Raw genomic sequence first — 18,531 nt, 5'->3', positions numbered from 1 at the left:
TGGGTATAAAGTCAAGGTAAGTAACAGACAACAACAAGTTGTGCTGGCTTGTTGCTGGGGCTGGAGGAAGGTGAATAGCACTATCTCCTGGAATTATTGCTAGGGCCATCACTTTTTTGATCTATATCAAAGACGATGACATGAAAGTGAAAACAGCAATTTCCAGGTTTCCATTTGACACAAACTCACATTTGTGATACATTACTGAAGCACAAGGAGAGGCACTTAGAATGGGCAGACACATGGAAGGTGAACTTTAATCAAGGTCAAGCTTCAACTTTGCTCATCTTATGCTGTACATTTACATGTATTGGGAATTTGCTGTGGTGTGTTGGTGCAACATGCAACAAAAATGTTCAACAAAAACATTCAACAAATATAAAGAATAAAGGGAAAGGGGAGGGTGAGTAACCCATACAAAATAAGAGGAACTCAGCAGGTCAGGCAGCATTGATGGAGGGGAATAAACAGTTGATGTTTCAGCCTGAGACCCTGGAAAGGAAGGGGACAGAAGCTAGAATGAGGTGAGGGGAAGGAGAGGAGTACAAGCTGCAGGTGAGGGACAAGGTGTGTGGGTGGAAGGGAGAGAAGAAGTAAGAAGCTGGGAGGAATAGGTAGAAGAGGCATTCCTGCGCAGGTCTGGAGTGGAGCTTGAAAAAGCAGCCATTTTTCAGTGGAAATCTTTGATTGGACAGTGGCACAGATACAGTAGAAGTGTTCCCGTGCAGTTCTGCTGCGAAGCTTGAAAAACCCAGTCTCCATAAAAGAAAGGTACCATCTAGCAGTGTTCATCATCAGAGTGGCAAGGCTTTGGTTCAATTGGCATCAGCAAAAACAGGCAGAGGCGAGGTAAGTTGGCAAATTTATTTCTTATTTCTTTTTCTAAAACTACACTTGAAAGAATAGGGGTATGTCTGCAGGTGCAGTGTTCTGTTCTGTGTGTCAGATGTGGGATTTCCAGGAGGCAACTAGCCTCCCCAAGAACCACATCTGCACCGGGTGCATTGAGATGCAGCTCCTTAGAGACTACATTAGGGAACTGGAGCTGCAGTTTGATGACCTTCGGCTTGTTAGTGAAAGTGAGGAGGTGATAGACAGGAGTTACAGGGAGGGAGACACCGCAAGGCTATAGGAGACAGATAAACTGGTGACTATCAAGAGAAGGAAAGGAGAATGTAAGATAGTGAAGAGCACCCCTGTGGCTGTCCCCTGAACAATAAGTATTGAGTACATTTTGAGTACTTTTGGAGGGAATGACCTAATTGGGGAAGCAACAGCAGCTATGCCTCTGGCACTGAGTCTAGCCCTGTGGCTCGGAAGGGTACAGAACAGAAGAGGATGGCAGCAGTAAAAGGGGACTCTATAGTTAGGGGGATAGATGGAAGATTTGGTGGATGTGAAAAAGAAACACTGATGGTAGTTTGCCTCCCAGGTGCCAGGGTCCACAATGTTTCTGAACATGACCACGATATCCTGAAAAGGGAGGACGAACATCCAGAAGGATGTAACAAGGTGGATGAATTGAATGTGCAGATAGTTATTAATGAATATGATATAGTTGGGATCACAGAGACATGGCTCCAGGGTGACCAAGGATGGGAGCTCAACATCCAGGGATATTCAATACTCAGGAGGGATAGACAGGAAAGAAAAGGAGGTGGGGTAGCATTGCTGGTTAGAGAGGAGATTAACGCAATAGAAAGGAAGGACATTAGTCTGGAGGATGTGGAATCGATATGGGTAGAACTGCATAACACTAAGGGGCAGAAAACGCTGGTGGGAGTTGTGTACAGGCCACCTAACAGTAGTAGTGAGGTTGGGGATGACATTAAACAGGAAATTAGAAATGTGTGCAAAAAAGGAACAGTAGTTATAATGGGTGACTTCAATCTACATATAGATTGGGTGAACCAAATTGGTAAGGGTGCTGAGGAAGAGGATTTCTTGGAATGTATGTGGGATGGTTTTCTGAACCAACATGTCGAGGAATCAACCAGAGAGAAGGCCATTCTAGATTGGGTATTGAGCAATGAGGAAGGGTTAGTTAGTAATCTTGTCGTGCGAGGCCCCTTGGGTAAGAATGACCATAATATGGTGGAATTCTTCATTAAGATGGAGAGTGACATAGTTAATTCAGAAACAAAGGTTCTGAACTTAAAGAAGGGTAACTTTGAAGGTATGAGACATGAATTAGCTAAGATAGACTGGCAAATGATACTTAAAGGGTTCACAGTGGATATGCAATGGCAAGCATTTAAAGATCGCATGGATGAACTACAACAATTGTTCATCCCAGTTTGGCAAAAGAATAAACCAGGAAAGGTCGTGCACCCGTGGCTGACAAGGGAAATAAGGGATAGTATCAAGTCCAAAGAAGAAACATATAAATTAGCCAGAAAAAGTGGCACACGTGAGGACTGGGAGAAATTCAGAGACCAGCAGAGGAGGACAAAGGGCTTAATTAGGAAAGGGAAAAAGATTATGAGAGAAAGCTGGCAAGGAACATAAAAACTGACTGTAAAAGCTTTTATAGATACGTGAAAAGAAAAAGATTAGTTAAGACAAATGTAGATCCTTTACAGTCAGAAACAGGTGAATTGATCAAAGGGAACAAAGACATGGCAGACCAATTGAATAACTACTTTGGTTCTGTCTTCACTAAGGAGGACATAAATAATCTTCTGGAAATAGTAAGGGACCAAGGGTCTAGTGAGATGAAGGAACTGAGGGAAATACATGTTAGTAGGGAAGTGGTGTTAGGTAAATTGAAGGGATTAAAGGCAGATAAATCCCCAGGGCCAGATGGTCTGCATCCCAGAGTGCTTAAGGAAGTAGCCCAAGAAATAGTGGATGCATTAGTGATCATTTTTCAAAACTCCTTAGATTCTGGATTAGTTCCTGAGGATTGGAGTGTGGCTAATGTAACCCCACTTTTTAAAAAAGGAGGGAGAGAGAAACCGGGGAATTATAGACTGGTTAGTCTGACATCGGTGGTGGGGAAAATGCTAGAGTCGGTTATCAAAGATGTGATAACAGCACATTTGGAAAGAGGTGAAATCATTGGACAAAGTCAGCATGGATTTGTGAAAGGAAAGCCATGTCTGATGAATCTTATAGAATTTTTTGAAGATGTAACTAGTAGAGTGGATAGGGGAGAGCCAGTGGATATGATATATTTAGATTTTCACAAGGCTTTTGACAAGGTCCCACACAGGAGATTAGTGTGCAAACTTAAAGCACACGGTATTGGGGGTATGGTATTGATGTAGATAGAGAATTGGGTGGCAGACAGGAAGCAAAGAGTGGGAGTAAACGGGACCTTTGCAGAATGGCAGGCAGTGACTAGTGGGGTACCGCAGGGCTCAGTGCTGGGACCCCAGTTGTTTACAATATATATTAATGATTTAGACGAAGGAATTAAATGCAGCATCTCCAAGTTTGCGGATGACACGAAGCTGGGCAGCGGTGTTAGCTGTGAGGAGGATGCAGGGTGACTTGGATAGGTTAGGTGAGTGGGCAAATTCATGGCAGATGCAATTTAATTTGGATAAATGTTAGGTTATCCACTTTGGTTGCAAGAACAGGAAAACAGATTATTATCTGAATGGTGGCCGATTAGGAAAAGGGGAGATGCAACGAGACCTGGGTGTCATTTGTACACCAGTCATTGAAGGTGGGCATGCAAGTACAGCAGGCGGTGAAAAAGGCAAATGGTATGTTGGTATTCATAGCAAAAGGATTTGAGTACAGGAGCAGGGAGGTTCTACTGCAGTTGTACAAGGCTTGGTGAGACCGCACCTAGAGTATTGTGTGCAGTTTTGGTCCCCTAACCTGGGGAAAGACATTCTTGCTATAGAGGAAGTACAAAGAAGGTTCACCAGATTGATTCCTGGGATGGTAGGACTTTCATATGAAGAAAGACTGGATCGACTAGGCTTATACTCACTGGAATTTAGAAGATTGAGAGGGATCTTATTGAAACGTATAAAATTCTAAAGGGATTGGACAGGTTAGATGCAGGAAGATTGTTTCCGATGTTGGGGAAGTCCAAAACAAGGGGTCACAGTTTAAGGATAAAGGGGAAGCCTTTTAGGACTGAGATGAGGAAAAACTTCTTCACACAGAGAGTGGTGAATCTGTGGAATTCTCTGCCACAGGAAACAGTTGAGGCCGGTTCATTGGCTATATCTAAGAGGAAATTAGATATGGCCCTCATGGCTAAAGGGATCAGGGGTATGGAGAGACAGCAGGTACAGGGTTTTGAGTTGGATGATGAATGGCGGTGCAGGCTCGAAGGGCCAAATGGCCTACTCCTGCACCTATTTTCTATGTTTCTAAGTCATGGTATATATTGGTACCAATGACACAGGTATATAAAGGGAGGAGGTCCTGAAAAAAAATACAAAGCGTTTGGGAGGAAGGCGAGAAACAGGATCTTAAGGGTAGTAAACTTGGGATTGCTGCCTGTGCCATGCAACCGTGAGGATAGGAATAGAATGAGGTGGCAAATAAATGCATGGCTGAAGAATTGGAGCAGGGGCAGGGATTCAGATTTTTGGATCATTGGGACCTCTTCTGGGGGAGGTGTGATCTGTACTAAAGGGACAGGTTGCACTGAAATCCAAGGGAGACCAATATCCTTGTGGCAAGTTTGCTAAAACTGTTGGGAGCAGTTTAAATTAATATAGCGGGGGGTGGGAACCAGTATGATAAAGCTGAGGATGAGCCAGCAGGTTTACAAGTAGATGATGGGTGTAATATGAATGTAAGCAAGTACAAACCAATGATTGGGTATAAATGCAGACAGAGCAGAGTTACATTGTAACACAGGCAAAATTCAAAAGTGCAAAGAATACAGGACTGAAGGTGCTGTATTTAAATGCATGTAGTATTCAGAATAAGGTGGATGAACATGTGGTGCAATTATAGATTGGTCAGTATGATGATGTGGGCATCACAGAGTCACGCTGAGTCATAGTTGGGAGCTTAATATCAAAGGATATACTTTATATCAAAAGGAGGGGCAAGAAGACATAGGTGGTGGCGTGGCTCTGTTGGTAAGAGATGGAATTACATCTTTAGAAAGAGGTGACATAGGGTCAGAGAATGGTGAAGCTTTGCAGGTGGAATTAAGAAACAGCAAGGGAAAAAAAACTTTATGGGAATCATACATAGGCCTCGAAATAGTAGCCAAGCTGTGGGGTTGAGATTGCAGAGGGAGCTGGAAAGGGCATGTAATAAGGGTAATGTCACAATTGTAATGGGGGACTTCAATATGCAAGGGGAATGGGAAAATCAGGTTAAAGGCCTGGAGAGTTATTCTGGCAGACAGCTGGCATTGACATGGCTTCCTTCTGTGCTGTACCCATTCTGAGATACTACTACAACACCAACACTAACGGGCAAATGATAAAGACAAGAGATTCGGAAATCCAGAGCAGCACACACAAAGTGCTGAAGGAACTCAGGACTGATGAAGGTTCTCGGCCCTCTTCTTACACTTACCTGCAGAGTACGAACTTGCACACGGTTTGGCTCCACAGTATAAATGCTCTCCTCATGGACAGCCACAACACAGGAATCACAAGGAAATGAACCTGGAACAATACCAGCAGTTCACATTGGTTCCATTATCAGTGCAAACAAAAAGTTGTGCTAAATTAACACAGATATAGCAAATGTTTAGGAAGGTAAATGGTGAGTTAACCATGACCGGCAAGGTATTAGAGTAGAAGAGTATTTTTTTTTAAACGTATTATTTAGAGATACAGTGCAGAACAAGCTCTTCCAGTACAACTAGCTGTGCTGCCCAGAAACCCAATTATTTAACCCTGGCCTAATTGCAGCACAATTTACAAAGACCAATTAACTTACTAACCCGTATGTCTTTGGACTGTAGGAGAAAACCCACGCCGTTCATGTGGAGAACATACAAACTCCTTACAGATGGCACTGGAATTCAACTTCAAACTCTTGAACCTCTGAGCTGTAATAGTGTTGTGCTAATCACTACACTATCATTACACCCTATTGAAATCTTTCAACAGGCACATTGGGCTCTGATGAGAAAATACCTGAAGCACTATGTACAGCTTCTTATCTTGAGGTTCAATAGATTAATGGGTGGTGCATCCAAAGAGGTGCAATTTTAAAAAATGAGTCCATACTCATTTATTCTCTGTGATCCTGACCACAGTTTTACCACCATCGGATGACTGTAATCAGAGACTTGGATACTGCATGAAGCTGTCACCAAACAAGAAACGGTCCATACCAATGCATTTCGAATCAGAGTCAGGGATTTCAACTAAGCTTGTCTGAAGAAAAATCTGCCCAATTACTATCAGCACATAACCAGTAGCACCAGAGATCCCAACACACTAGACCACTGTTATATAAAGATAAGAAATACCTACCATTCCATGCCCAGACCACATTTCAGGAAACCTGATCACTTGGCTGTACTTCTCCTACCTGCATACAAGCAGAGGCTGAACAGAAACTCCAGAAATGAGGTGTTCGCAAGAGGCAACTTGTACTCCCTCCCCTTCACTACCCCCCCTTCTTATTGTGGATTCTGCCCCCATCCTTTTCAGTCCTGATGAAGGGTCTCAGCCCAAACCGTCAATTCCTCTCCACAGATATTGCCTGACTGCTGAGTTCCTCCAGCATTTTGTGTGTGATGCTAGGGTGGTGGGGGGCAAACTGTAGATTTAAGGAGAACATATAAAAGGGATATTAGGGCAACTTTATTAGACGGTGGTGACTCTATGGAATGAACGACCACAGGAACTGGTTGAGGTGGGTACAATATTATTTCAGAAACATTTGGATAGGCAGATTAAAGGGTAGGGCTTGGAGGGATATGAACCGAACACAGGAAACCAGGACTAGTTGGGTGGGCACTATGGTTGGGATGGACTTACTGGGCCAAAGAGCCTGTATCTGTGCTGTATTGCTCTGACTACATTAATCATTTGCTGCTTGATTTTACCTAAACAATAACGTTACCTGCATTTTTCAGTGATGGTCCAAATAGTTCAAAAACACTAACGTGTTTGCCATTCCACACCACTACCATCTCCTGTAATAACAGAAAGCAGAGGTTTCATGCAGTGAAGTGCTCAGGTCTTCAAAGCAGAGGTTTGAACTAACTTGTGTCAAAAGCATCATTTATAAGCAAGATGTATCATCAACCTTCAAAACAGCTGTGAACAAGCTTGTTATAATTCAGCTCTGGATCAGAGCGTCAATTTCAAATTCCTTGACAGAGCAAACTTAATCCATATTTTGCTAGAGAACCGTAACAAGACCAGAGGCTGGCCATCAGAATGTGTTCACAGGACCCTAATCCATATAACCTGCACGTAGTGAACAACACCACTATGCAGCCTCCGGATTTTCCACCCACCATATTCACAAACCAGTTGCTGAGTGTCTCTCCTGAGCCCAACATATTTGAGTAACCTTTTCACCAGGTTTTCTAGAAGCACAGCTCATTAGCTACTCGCTAACAGCCACTGAACGCAGCGGTGAGAAAGCCACCTTTCTCAAACACCGTACATCTAGGGTCAGTATGATTTGGGTCCCAGCAAACAAGAAAGTTGGGATGTTTTGATCACCTGAACCCCAATCTGAGCGAATGTCATGTAATTATTGCCCACGTGCAGTTATCAGTCAGCAAGAAATAACAGAGCGTACACTGCAAACAAAAAAAGGTGTATTTATGAATATCAGCTTTAACAAACAGTTATTAAAGAAGAAAAGTTTAAAAAAATAAAATGGCCCACTATAATTAAACCAGTCAAATGTGCACAAGGTCAGAGCTCATATCTTCCATAACTGGGTGTGTCTCTTACTCACAACACTGACTCCTATTCACCAATCACCAGTAGAACTCCCATCCTGAACTCCATCAAATCCTGCAATCCAATCGGATAGAATCTTACAGCTGGTTCTCTTGATCTTCTCTCTTCATCTCCTGCTGACTAAGACCATGACTTGCACCAGTGTCTGTCACAAAACCTCTCCACTCAGCTTTCTCGAGAACCTTCTCCCAATGCTACCATCCTGTTTGGCTGACCCAACATTCCTGAACATGACCCTTTATCTTTAACAGAAACCCAAGCACTATCAGCAGAACACACTCCTTCTACAGAAAACTATTTAATGGAATACCTTGCAGCATTAGAAGTAAAAACCTTAACCAGGGTGTTACAGATGCAATTACAAAGAAGGCATGACAGCAGCCACATTTCATTAGGAGTTTGAGGAGACTTGGTAAGTCACTAAAGACTCACAAATGTCTACAGTTGTACGGTGGAGAGCATTCTCACTGGCTGTGACATCGTCTGGTATAAATTTTGAAATGGACAATGAACCCATGTATACTACCTCACTATTTTTTTCTTTCTTTTGTTGCTCTCGTTTTGCACTACTTAGTTAATTTTTTTATACATATTTTTCATATTGTAATTATAGCTGCCATAAAACAACAAATTTCAGTGCTGGTGATATTAAACCTGATTCTGATAGTGCATTTATATCTGGGAGGATTCATTGACTCTATCAAACCACCAAAATACCATAAAATTAACAAAATGCAAAACAAAACAGTGAATAAAATACTACCGAAGAACTTCAACAACACAGAATATAGACATTAGTACATTTCACCTGCCACCTGCCGGATCTGGGATAGCGATAGCATAGCAATTGGAAAATGGGGATTCTATTCTGCACTGTCTGTAATATGTTTGCACATTCTTCTCATGACCATATTAGTCTTCTTCAGGTGCTCTAGTTTCCTCCCACATTCTAAAGATTTGCAATTTAGGGTTAGTAAGCTGTGGACATGCTATGCTGGCACCAGAAGTATGGTGAAACGGCTCCACCCAAGCAAGGCTGCAGGCCCGGATGGTGTCAGCCCCAGGATGCTCAAAGCCTGGGCTTCCCAGCTATGTAGAGTACTTCACCATGACTTCAACCTGAGCCTGAGTCTCCAGAGGGTTCCTGTGCTGTGGAAGACGTCCTGCCTCGTTCCTGTACCGAAGACGCCACGCCCCAGTGGCTCCAATGACTACAGACCAGTGGCATTGACCTCCCGCACCATGAAGACCCTGGAGAGACTTGTTCTAGAGCAGCTCCGGCCTATGGTTAGGCCACACTTAGACCCCCTCCAATTTGCCTACCTGCCCTGACTAGGAGTTGAGGATGCCATCGTCTACCTGCTGAATCGTGTCTACACCCACCTGGACAAGCTGGCCAGCACTCTGAGGGTCATTTTTTTGACTTCTCCAGTGCTTTCAACACCATCTGCCCTGCTCTGCTGGGTGAGCAGCTGACAGTGATGCAGGTGGATGCTTCCCTGGTGTCATGGATTATTGATTACCTGACTGGCAGACCACAGTACGTGCGCTTGCAATACTGTGTGTCAGACAGAGTGGTCAGCAGCACCGGGGCTCAACAGGAGACTGTCCTGTCTCCCTTTCTCTTCACCATCTACACCTCGGACTTCAACTACAACACAGAGTCTTGCCATCTTCAGAAGTTTTCTGATGACTCTGCCATAGTTGGATGCATCAGCAAGGGAGATGAGGCTGAGTACAGGGCTACAGTGGGAAACTTTGTCACATGGTGTAAGCAGAATCATCTGCAGCTTAATATGAAAAAGGCTAAGGAGCTGGTGGTGGACCTGAGGAGGGTTAAGGCACCACTGACCCGTTTCCATCCAAGGGATCAGTGTGGACATGGTGGAGGATTACAAATACCTGGGGATACGAATTGACAATTAACTGGACTGGTCAAAGAACACTGAGGCTGTCTACAATAAGGGTCATAGCCGTCTCTACTTCCTGAGGAGACTGAGGTCCTTTAACATCTGCCGGATGATGCTGAGGATGTTCTACGAGTCTGTGGTGGTTAGTGCTATCATGTTTGCTGTTGTGTGCTGGGGCAGCAGGCTGAGGGTAGCAGACACCAACAGAATCAACAAGCTCATTCGTAAGGCCAGTGATGTTGTGGGGGTGGAACTGGACTCTCTGACGGTGGTGTCTGAAAAGAGGATGCTGTCAAAGTTGCATGCCATCTTGGACAATGACTCCCATCCACTCCATAATGTACTGGTTAGGCACAGGTGTACATTCAGCCAGAGACTCGTTCCACCGAGATGCAACACTGAGTGTCATAGGAAGTCATTCCTACCTGTGGCCGTCAAACTTTACAACTCCTCCCTCGGAGTGTCAGACACCCTGAGCCAATAGGCTGGTCCTGGACTTATTTCCACTTGGTATAATTTAATTATTATTATTTAATTATTTATGGTTTTATATTGCTATATTTCTACACTATTCTTGGTTGGTGCAACTGTAACAAAACCCAATTTCCCTTGGGATTAATAAAGTCTGTCTGTCTGTGACACTTTGCAGGCTGCCCTCAGCACAATCGCGGACTGTGTTGATCTTTGATACAAAGGACACAATTCACTGCAAGTTTCAATGTGCATGTGACAAATAAAATTAAGCTTCTTTCTTAATCATTGATTTAATGTATATATGATGGCACACCTATTTTGATGCCCACGCTTACAAGTTAGCGCCTGTTATGTCACTAGCATTTAGGACAGTAGTGAAGGTTCTCTATCTCTGCCTGTCCATGGCCATCTTCTCTATTGTGCCCCAGGTGTGGTTCAGGGTCCTCATTTCTGCCTCTACTGTACAAAGCTGTCTTTGGTCTCCAACGTTTCCTCCACCCTTCAAGGTCCAATGAAGAAATGTCTTAATGATGGAGCTAACCTCTCTTCTCATCACTTGCCCAATCCATCTCCATTTCCTCATGATGATTGTGGCCATGTCCTCTTGATGTCACTGAAGGAGTAGAGTGTCGATGGAGATCTTTCTTACCCAGAAAATACAGCGGATCTTCCGGAAGCTCATGGTGTAGAATGAAGACAGCTTGCCAAGGTCATTCTCTGTCACTGACCAGCATTCTGACTTGTGCAAGAGCGTGGACAGAACACAGCTCTGGTACAGCTTCACCTTGGTGTGAATACTGTATTGGTTGATCCCCATATGTTGTTCATTGATCTGAAGACATTTCTAGCTTTGCTGAGCCTTCATTGGATGTTGTCCTTGGTCCCACATTCTTGCTGAATGATGCTGCCCAGGTAGGTGAATCTGCCACTGTTGGGAATGTCAATGCCCTATGCCTGGTGTTGGGAGAAGGAGACTCTACTTTGGGGGTCATGGTCTTGGTCTTTATCTGCTTGACTCTGAGTCCAACTTGCCTACCAAAGGTACACAGGCACTGAGTTTTCTCTTGCATGTGCTGGAACATATGTGATAGAGATGCGAGGTCACCCGCAAAGTCAAGGCCTTCTAAAGTAGAGTCCACCCAATGCCTCTCTGCTCATCTTTCGTTGTTTGCCTCATAACCCAGTCAATAACCAAGTTAAATAATATTGCCAACATCACAAGCCTTGCCTGACTCCTGTCTTGACTTCAAAGTTCAAACTCCTGTCCCCAACTTTGCAGGTGAAATTAGTGTAATGCCCTGGTTTGTATATTTTTACTGTTATGATGCATGTTTTTCATTTTGCGCTGCTCTGTACGAGCTGCTTGTTTTCCATTTATGTTTGGGTTATTGCTGAAGATAAGAAATGTGGAGACATGTCTGCTACCCAATTAGGATGGCCGAATTGAAGGGGCGGTTTCTCTGGTGAGGGACACCAAGGTTGGGCTTGGGTTTTGTTTTGTTTGAGAGAAGAAGAAGAGAGAAAACGCTACAGAGAAGCGGTCATAAGAGTCAACCCGGGGTGAGATCGATCGAGGATCGGTGACTCAGGGAAACCAGTGAGCTTCAACTTGTGCACATTAGAATGTTTCATTAAATTGGGCCCTTTTCTTTTTTTTTCTGTTCTTTACTAACTCTTTAGTCAAATTAATCTCAATCTCACACGTTTGGCGGGGCCAGAGATTGTCTTCACTAGATTAATGTAGCCAAGGAAACCAGGGTGTTTCATTAGCATAGAAACTCTGGATAAACTGAACAATTTTGGAAGGGATCCCTTAAGATCTGACAGTTCACCAGAAGCTCTCCCCGTGGATGCTTTAAAAACTTTTTAAAAATTGGTAAGATTCACATACAGTTATCTCTACCATTCTGTGCACTGTTCTATGATGTTACGCAGCGTGAAGATCTGGTCAACACAGCCTCTGTTTCTCCTGAAGCCAGCTTCCTCTTTCCTCAAGCACACATCAACATCTGTAATCCATTGGACAATAACTTTGGGGTGAATCTATGCTCCAAATCTATACTGGTACTGCTCCCCAACTTTTCCTTCGATACATTGACGACTACATTGGTGCTGCTTCCTGCATCCATGCTGAGCTCGTCAATTTCATTGACTTTGCCTCTAACTTCCACCCAGCCCTCAAATTCACTTGGTCCATCTCGGACACTTCTCTCCCCTTTCTTGATCTCTCGGTCTCCATCTCTGGAGACAGACTGTCCATTGACATCTTTTATAAACCCACGGAGTCCCATAACTACCTTGATTATAGCTCCTCCCACCCTGCCAAATGCAAAAATTCTATTCCCTATTCCCAGTTCCTCCGTCTCCGCCGCATCTGCTCCCAGGATGAGGCTTTCCATTCCAAGACATGCCAAATGTCCTCTTTCTTTAAGAATCGTGGTTTCCCTTCTGCCGTCATCAATGATGCCCTCACCCGCATCTCCTCCATTTCCCGCACTTCAGCCCTCACCCCATCCTCCCATCACCACAACAGGGACCATGTCCCCCTTGTCCTCACCTATCACCCCACCAGCCTCCGGATCCAGCATATTATCCTCCGCAACTTCCGCCACCTTCAACAGGACCCCACCACTAAGGACATCTTTCCCTCTCTACCCCTCTCTGCTTTTCGTAGGGATCGTTCCCTCCGCGACTGCCTGATCCACACGTCCCTCCCCACAAATCTCCCACCTGGTACTTAACCCTGCAAGTGTAAGTGCTACACCTGTCCCTACATTTCCTCTCTTACCACCATTCAGGGCCTCAAACAGTCCTTCCAGGTGAGGCAACACTTCACTTGTGAGTCTGTTGGGGTAATCTATTGCATCCGGTGCTCCCGGTGCGGCCTCCTCTACTTTGGCGAGACCTGACGTAGATTGTGGGACCGCTTTGTCGAGCACCTACACTCCATCCACCACAACAGACAGGATCTCCTGGTTGCCACTCACTTCAACTCTCCCTCTCATTCCCATTCGGATATGTCCATACATGACCTCCTTTACTGCCGTGATGAGGCCAAACTTCAGTTGGAGGAACAACATCTCATATACTGTCTGGGTAGTCTCCAGCCCCTTGGTATGAACATCGAATTCTCCAACTTCCGGTAATTCCCTCCCTCTCCCTTCCCCATCCCACCTCTACTCTGTCTCCTCTTCTAGCTGCCTATCACCTCTCATGACTCTGCCTTCTTCTACTACCCATAGTGCTTTCCCCTTAGATTCCTGCTTCACCTCTCCTGCCTATCCCCTCCTTGCTTCTCCTCTCCCACCCGTTGAACTTTCCTCTGATTGGTTTCTCACCCTCTCCCCACCTTCTTTATAGGGCCCCTGCCCCCTCCTTCTTTAGTCCTGACAAAGGGTTTCAACCTGAAACATTGACTGCTTCTTTCAACGGATGCTGCCAGACCTGCTGAGTTCATCCAGCTTTTTTGTACGTCTTGCTGGGCACTGACAGAAGTGTGATGCCACATCGGTTGCTGCAATCACTTAGCGCTCCTTTCTTGATGATTCTAACAATAACTCCCTTTGCCCAGTTCTTGGGTACTTGTCCCCATTCCCCACTGGATCTGGCCTGGAACTTTCCACCTACCAATTCTGAAACCTTGTAACATTTTTTGATCACCTCAACCAGCTGCTGATTCGGCCTCCTCTGCAAGGTCCTCCATGTGGACTCTCTTATACATTCTTGCAGGTCTCGTCACTTTCTGTTAGCTTCAGTGTATGCAGTTGAAGTTTCACCTTAATTTGTATTGACTTTGCATTTAACAATTTCTTAATTTTCAATCTTTTTTTCCTAAGGCTGTCCATGTTCCCTGCTGCATCCACTCTTTGTACTTCTTTCCAGCTCTGTATCCTAGACAAGCCTCACCGCTCTCCTTTAAGACTGGGGCAATCCTGTCTACTGACACATCCTCTTCAAGGTCTTGCAAGGCCTGGAATCTATTCCTAAGCTGAATGGTGAATGCAGATCTCACACTGCTGTCCTTGAGCTTATCAACATTACATGTGCTCTGGTCCCAGTGCTTCTCAGATTGAGTTTCAACACTGTTACAAGGTGGTGATGACTTCCTGTATCTGCTCCTCTCTTTACCTTTACATCCTGCAAAGATCGTCTCCATGTACCATTGATCATTAAATGGTCAATCTGGATCCTGTCACATCCATTGGGTGAGCACCATGGCAGTATGTGGATTTCATGGAGTGGAAAGAGGGTCTCTCCTATGATCAGATTGCTTATGGCACAGAATTCAACCAGTCTTTCACCATTGTTATTCATTGTTCCACATCCATGCGTGCCCATGATCCTAGTGAAGTGTAAGTTGGTATTTCCCACTTTGGCATTTAGATCTCCCATGATGTTGATTATGTCATGGTGTGGTGTTAACCTCTACCTGTGACTGCAACTGTCCGCAGAAGACATCCTTTTCTTAAATGTCACTATCATTAGTTAGAGTATAGCACTGGATGACATTCATGGTCACTTGTTTCTCTTTCAGCCTGACTCATTGGCCTCCTGCTGATTGGTTTCCACTCCAGCAAGCACTTTTCAATGCCTTTCTTCAAAATGACCACTACACCATAAGGATGCTGACCATCTTCCCTTCCTGAGTATAAAACTGTTTCACCAGTTGCTGCCTTTAGTCTGCCAGACCTTGTCCGTCTGCTTTCACTGATGCTCAGTATATGCAGGTTGTGACAACACAGTTCTGCAGTTATTTGCCAGTGTTGTATATGGTTCGTACATTCCAAAAACCAATTTTGGTCTTGGTCTTGACAGTGTTCAGGGCTTCCTGAATTTTTTTTGATCAGTCAGCGTAGTTAGCCCTGAGCTGAACCCCGAACCTAGACGACCGGTGGACCGCTCTTAGTCTGGCCTCTACCCTTCGACCTGTTTGGCATAGGTGATCCTACCAAGAGTCATAGCAGAAGGCCCTGACTCCAGCCAACATAGTTCTCCAGATCATTGATGCACGCAAGCTTCCAAACCCAACAACGAGGAGGACAAATGTGGTCCTCTTGGAGGCCATATTTACAAGGCACGCCTATTTTTGACACATCTATTTTCATGCCCATATTTATAAGGCACTCCCATTTCGACTCACATATTTACAAGACGTGTCTATTTTGATGCCCGTAGGCAATGGAGCAGATTTCAGCTTCTTACCTTGGTGACATAAACCCCTTTGACGTGAATGTCGGTTCGTAGCATCTGCTGGTTTCCTGATGAGAAGCTGAGGCTGAGCTGGTTCGGAGCCACCTGTATCGCTGTCACTTGCTGATTGAAGTGAGCAGACATCACCTGCTCACTAAGGATGAGGACTGTGCCAGCATTGTTCACACCCAGCAGGTTCTTACTGGAACCCCACTAAGCAAACAGCAGACACAGACAGAGTGTTACCAAAGAGAGCAAATAACCAGGCAAGTCTTAAACACAAGTGATTCTGCAGATGCTGGAAATCCAGAATAACACACACAAAATGCTGAGGAACGCAGTAGGTCAGGCAGCATCTATAGAGGAATAAAAAAACTGGCATTTTGGGCCAAGATCCTTTATCTTTAGAAGGACATCCCTTTAAAACAGAGATGAAGAGGAATTTCTTTAGTCAGGGGGCAGCGAACCTATGGAATTCATTGCCACAGACTGCTGTGGAGGCCAAGTCACTGGGTATATTTAGATGTTGATAGATTCTTGATTAACCAGGGCATCAAAGGTTACAGGGAGAAACCAGGCAAATGGGTTGAGAGAAACAATATATCAGCCATGATAGAATGGCGGAGCAGGCTTGATGAGCCAAATTTTCTATGTGTTGCTCTGGATTTCCAACATCTGCAGAATCTCTTGGGTTTATGAATACTGGTTATTTTCTATTGCAGAATTGTTGAAATAAATTCTGTGTGCAATATGTTTAGTTAATAAAGTGAGACTTACCTGCTAACACACACATAACAGCGATAAAAGAGTCATGCTAACCACTACACTAACATGGAGCTCCAGAGTAGTGTAGGGTTGCTCAACACTATTATAGTTTGGTCTTGACCCGAAACATTGACTGTCCATTTCTCTCCATAGATGCTACCTGACCCACTGAGCTCCTCCATCACTTTGAATGTTCTTTAACCATCGAACGATTGTGCCACATGGCACTAGTGAAAAGAATGAGATTGAGTAGATTCTTCACCTCATTACCTTGAGCTGAATTATATTTCCTTCAAGATCTATTGGAGCTTGAGGTTTCCACTGGTCCTTCCCCTGCACACAGTGACCTCTCACTCTGCTGACCGGAGTCTTTCGCCACATAGCAACTTGCCCTTTGGAGGTGCCAGCCGCTAGGATACCTAGGAAACAGCATATTAGTCTTCTGATCAGATTCCACAGAATAAGAAGTTGTACCCCCAGCTTCTTCCTCCAGGCTAAGAGACTTCTGAACACCCCGTTACCACTCAGTACACATTTATTTTACTTAGAGATAAACCATTCCAGCCCTTCAAGCCATGCCACCAGCAACCCACCTATTTTAAGAGGTAGCTTAATCATGGGACAATTTACAATGACCAATTAACCTAAAAACAGTGCTTCATTGGACTGTGACAGGAAACTGGAGCACCCAGAGGAAACCCACGCATTCCGCGGTGAGGACAAACATATACAGAGGACACCAGGACTGAACTCCGAACTCTGACGGCTGGAGTTATAACAGCATCATGCTAACTACTATGTGACATAACCTGTTTATTTAGGACAGTGTCTGTAGAATTAATATCATTGTATATTTAGCTACTGTACTACGTATATGTCATATATGCACCATGTCAACTTGTACACAGCTTCATAGAGCAGAACAGCATAGAAACAGGGCTTTCGACCCATCTAATCCATGATAAAACTATTTAAACTGCCTACTCACAGCGACCATAGACCTCCATATTCCTACTATCCATGTACCTATCCAAACTTCCCTTAAACATTGAAATCGAACTTGCAAGTACCACTTTTGCTGGCAGCTCATTCTACACTCTCATGACCCTCTGAGTGAAGAAGTTTCCCCTCCTGTTTCTTTTAAACTTTTCACCTTTCACCTTCAACCCATGCCCTCTGGTTGTGGTCCCACCCAACCTCAATGGAAAAAGCCTGCTTGCATTTACCCTATCTATACCCCTCAATTTTGTATACCTCAATCAAATAACATCTCAATCTTCTAAGTTCTAAAGAATACTGTCCTAACCTATTCAATCTTTCCTTATAACTCAGGTTCTCCAGACCCGGCAATATCCTTATAAAAGTTTCTCTGTACTCTTTCAAACTTGTTTACAACTTTCCTGTAGGTAGGAGACCAAGACTGCGCACAATACTCCAAATTAGGCCTCATCAATGTCTTTCACAACTTAAACATACCATCCATCTGCTCGACTCAGTACACTGATTTATGATGGCCAATGTGCCCAAAGCTTTCTTCACCACTGTATCTACCTGTGACGCCACTTACAATAAATTATGGACCTGTTTTCAAAGATCCTTTTGTTCTACAGTGCCTTACTGTTCCCTGTGTAAGGCCTACCCTGGTAGATCCTACCAGAGTTGCACTTGCCTGCATTAAATTCCGTCTGCCATTTTTTAGCCCTTTTTTCCATCTGGTCCAATTCCCTCTGCAAGCCATGATAGCCATCTTCAATGTCCATTGCACTCCTAATCTTGATGTCATCCACAAATTTGCTGATCTAATTAACCACATTATCATCTCAATCATTGATATAGATGACAAACAACAAAGGACCCAGCAGCAATTTCTGCAACACAACATTAGTCACAGGCCTCCAGTCAGAGAGGCAACCCTCTACGTCCACACTTTGGCTTCTCCCACAAAGCCAATGTCTAATCCAATTTACTACCTTGTTCTGAATGCCAAGTGACTGAACCTTCTTGAGCAGCCACCTATGTGGGACCTTGTCAAATGCCTCACTGAAGTCCACGCAGAAAATATGTGCTGCCTTGCCTTCATCTACTTTCCTGGCAACTTCCTTGAAAAACTCTATAAGATTGGTTAGACATGACTTACCACGCACAAAGCATGCTGACCATCTTTAATCAGTTCTTGTCTATCCAAATACTTACAGATGGACCTCAAGACAGAGAATTTGTAGAATGTCTAAGGGATGGCTATTTAGAACAGCTGGGGTTGTTGAGCTCATTAGGGGATTGGATGTGCTGGATTGGATGTTGTGCAATGATCCAGAAGTGATAAG

The 18,531-nt window shown here is 44.2% G+C and overlaps 1 protein-coding gene across 1 annotated transcript in view; it reads right to left on the bottom strand.

The window, feature by feature from the left end:
• Positions 1-18,531, bottom strand: part of ift140 (intraflagellar transport 140 homolog (Chlamydomonas)) — a 218,852-nt gene that overhangs the window by 170,796 nt on the left and 29,525 nt on the right. The window contains exons 9-12 of the mRNA XM_059978862.1: positions 16,478-16,626; positions 15,455-15,655; positions 7,012-7,084; positions 5,506-5,597 (exon numbers count right to left, since the gene is read on the bottom strand). Coding sequence (XP_059834845.1) covers positions 5,506-5,597; positions 7,012-7,084; positions 15,455-15,655; positions 16,478-16,626 — 515 coding nt within the window. The remainder of the gene's footprint in view (positions 1-5,505; positions 5,598-7,011; positions 7,085-15,454; positions 15,656-16,477; positions 16,627-18,531) is intronic.

This window comes from Hypanus sabinus, chromosome 9 (genome assembly GCF_030144855.1).
Source record: "Hypanus sabinus isolate sHypSab1 chromosome 9, sHypSab1.hap1, whole genome shotgun sequence".
NCBI classification, from domain to species: domain Eukaryota; kingdom Metazoa; phylum Chordata; class Chondrichthyes; order Myliobatiformes; family Dasyatidae; genus Hypanus; species Hypanus sabinus.
Note: the sequence above shows the minus strand (reverse complement) of the source record. Positions and strands in the feature narration are given on the sequence as shown.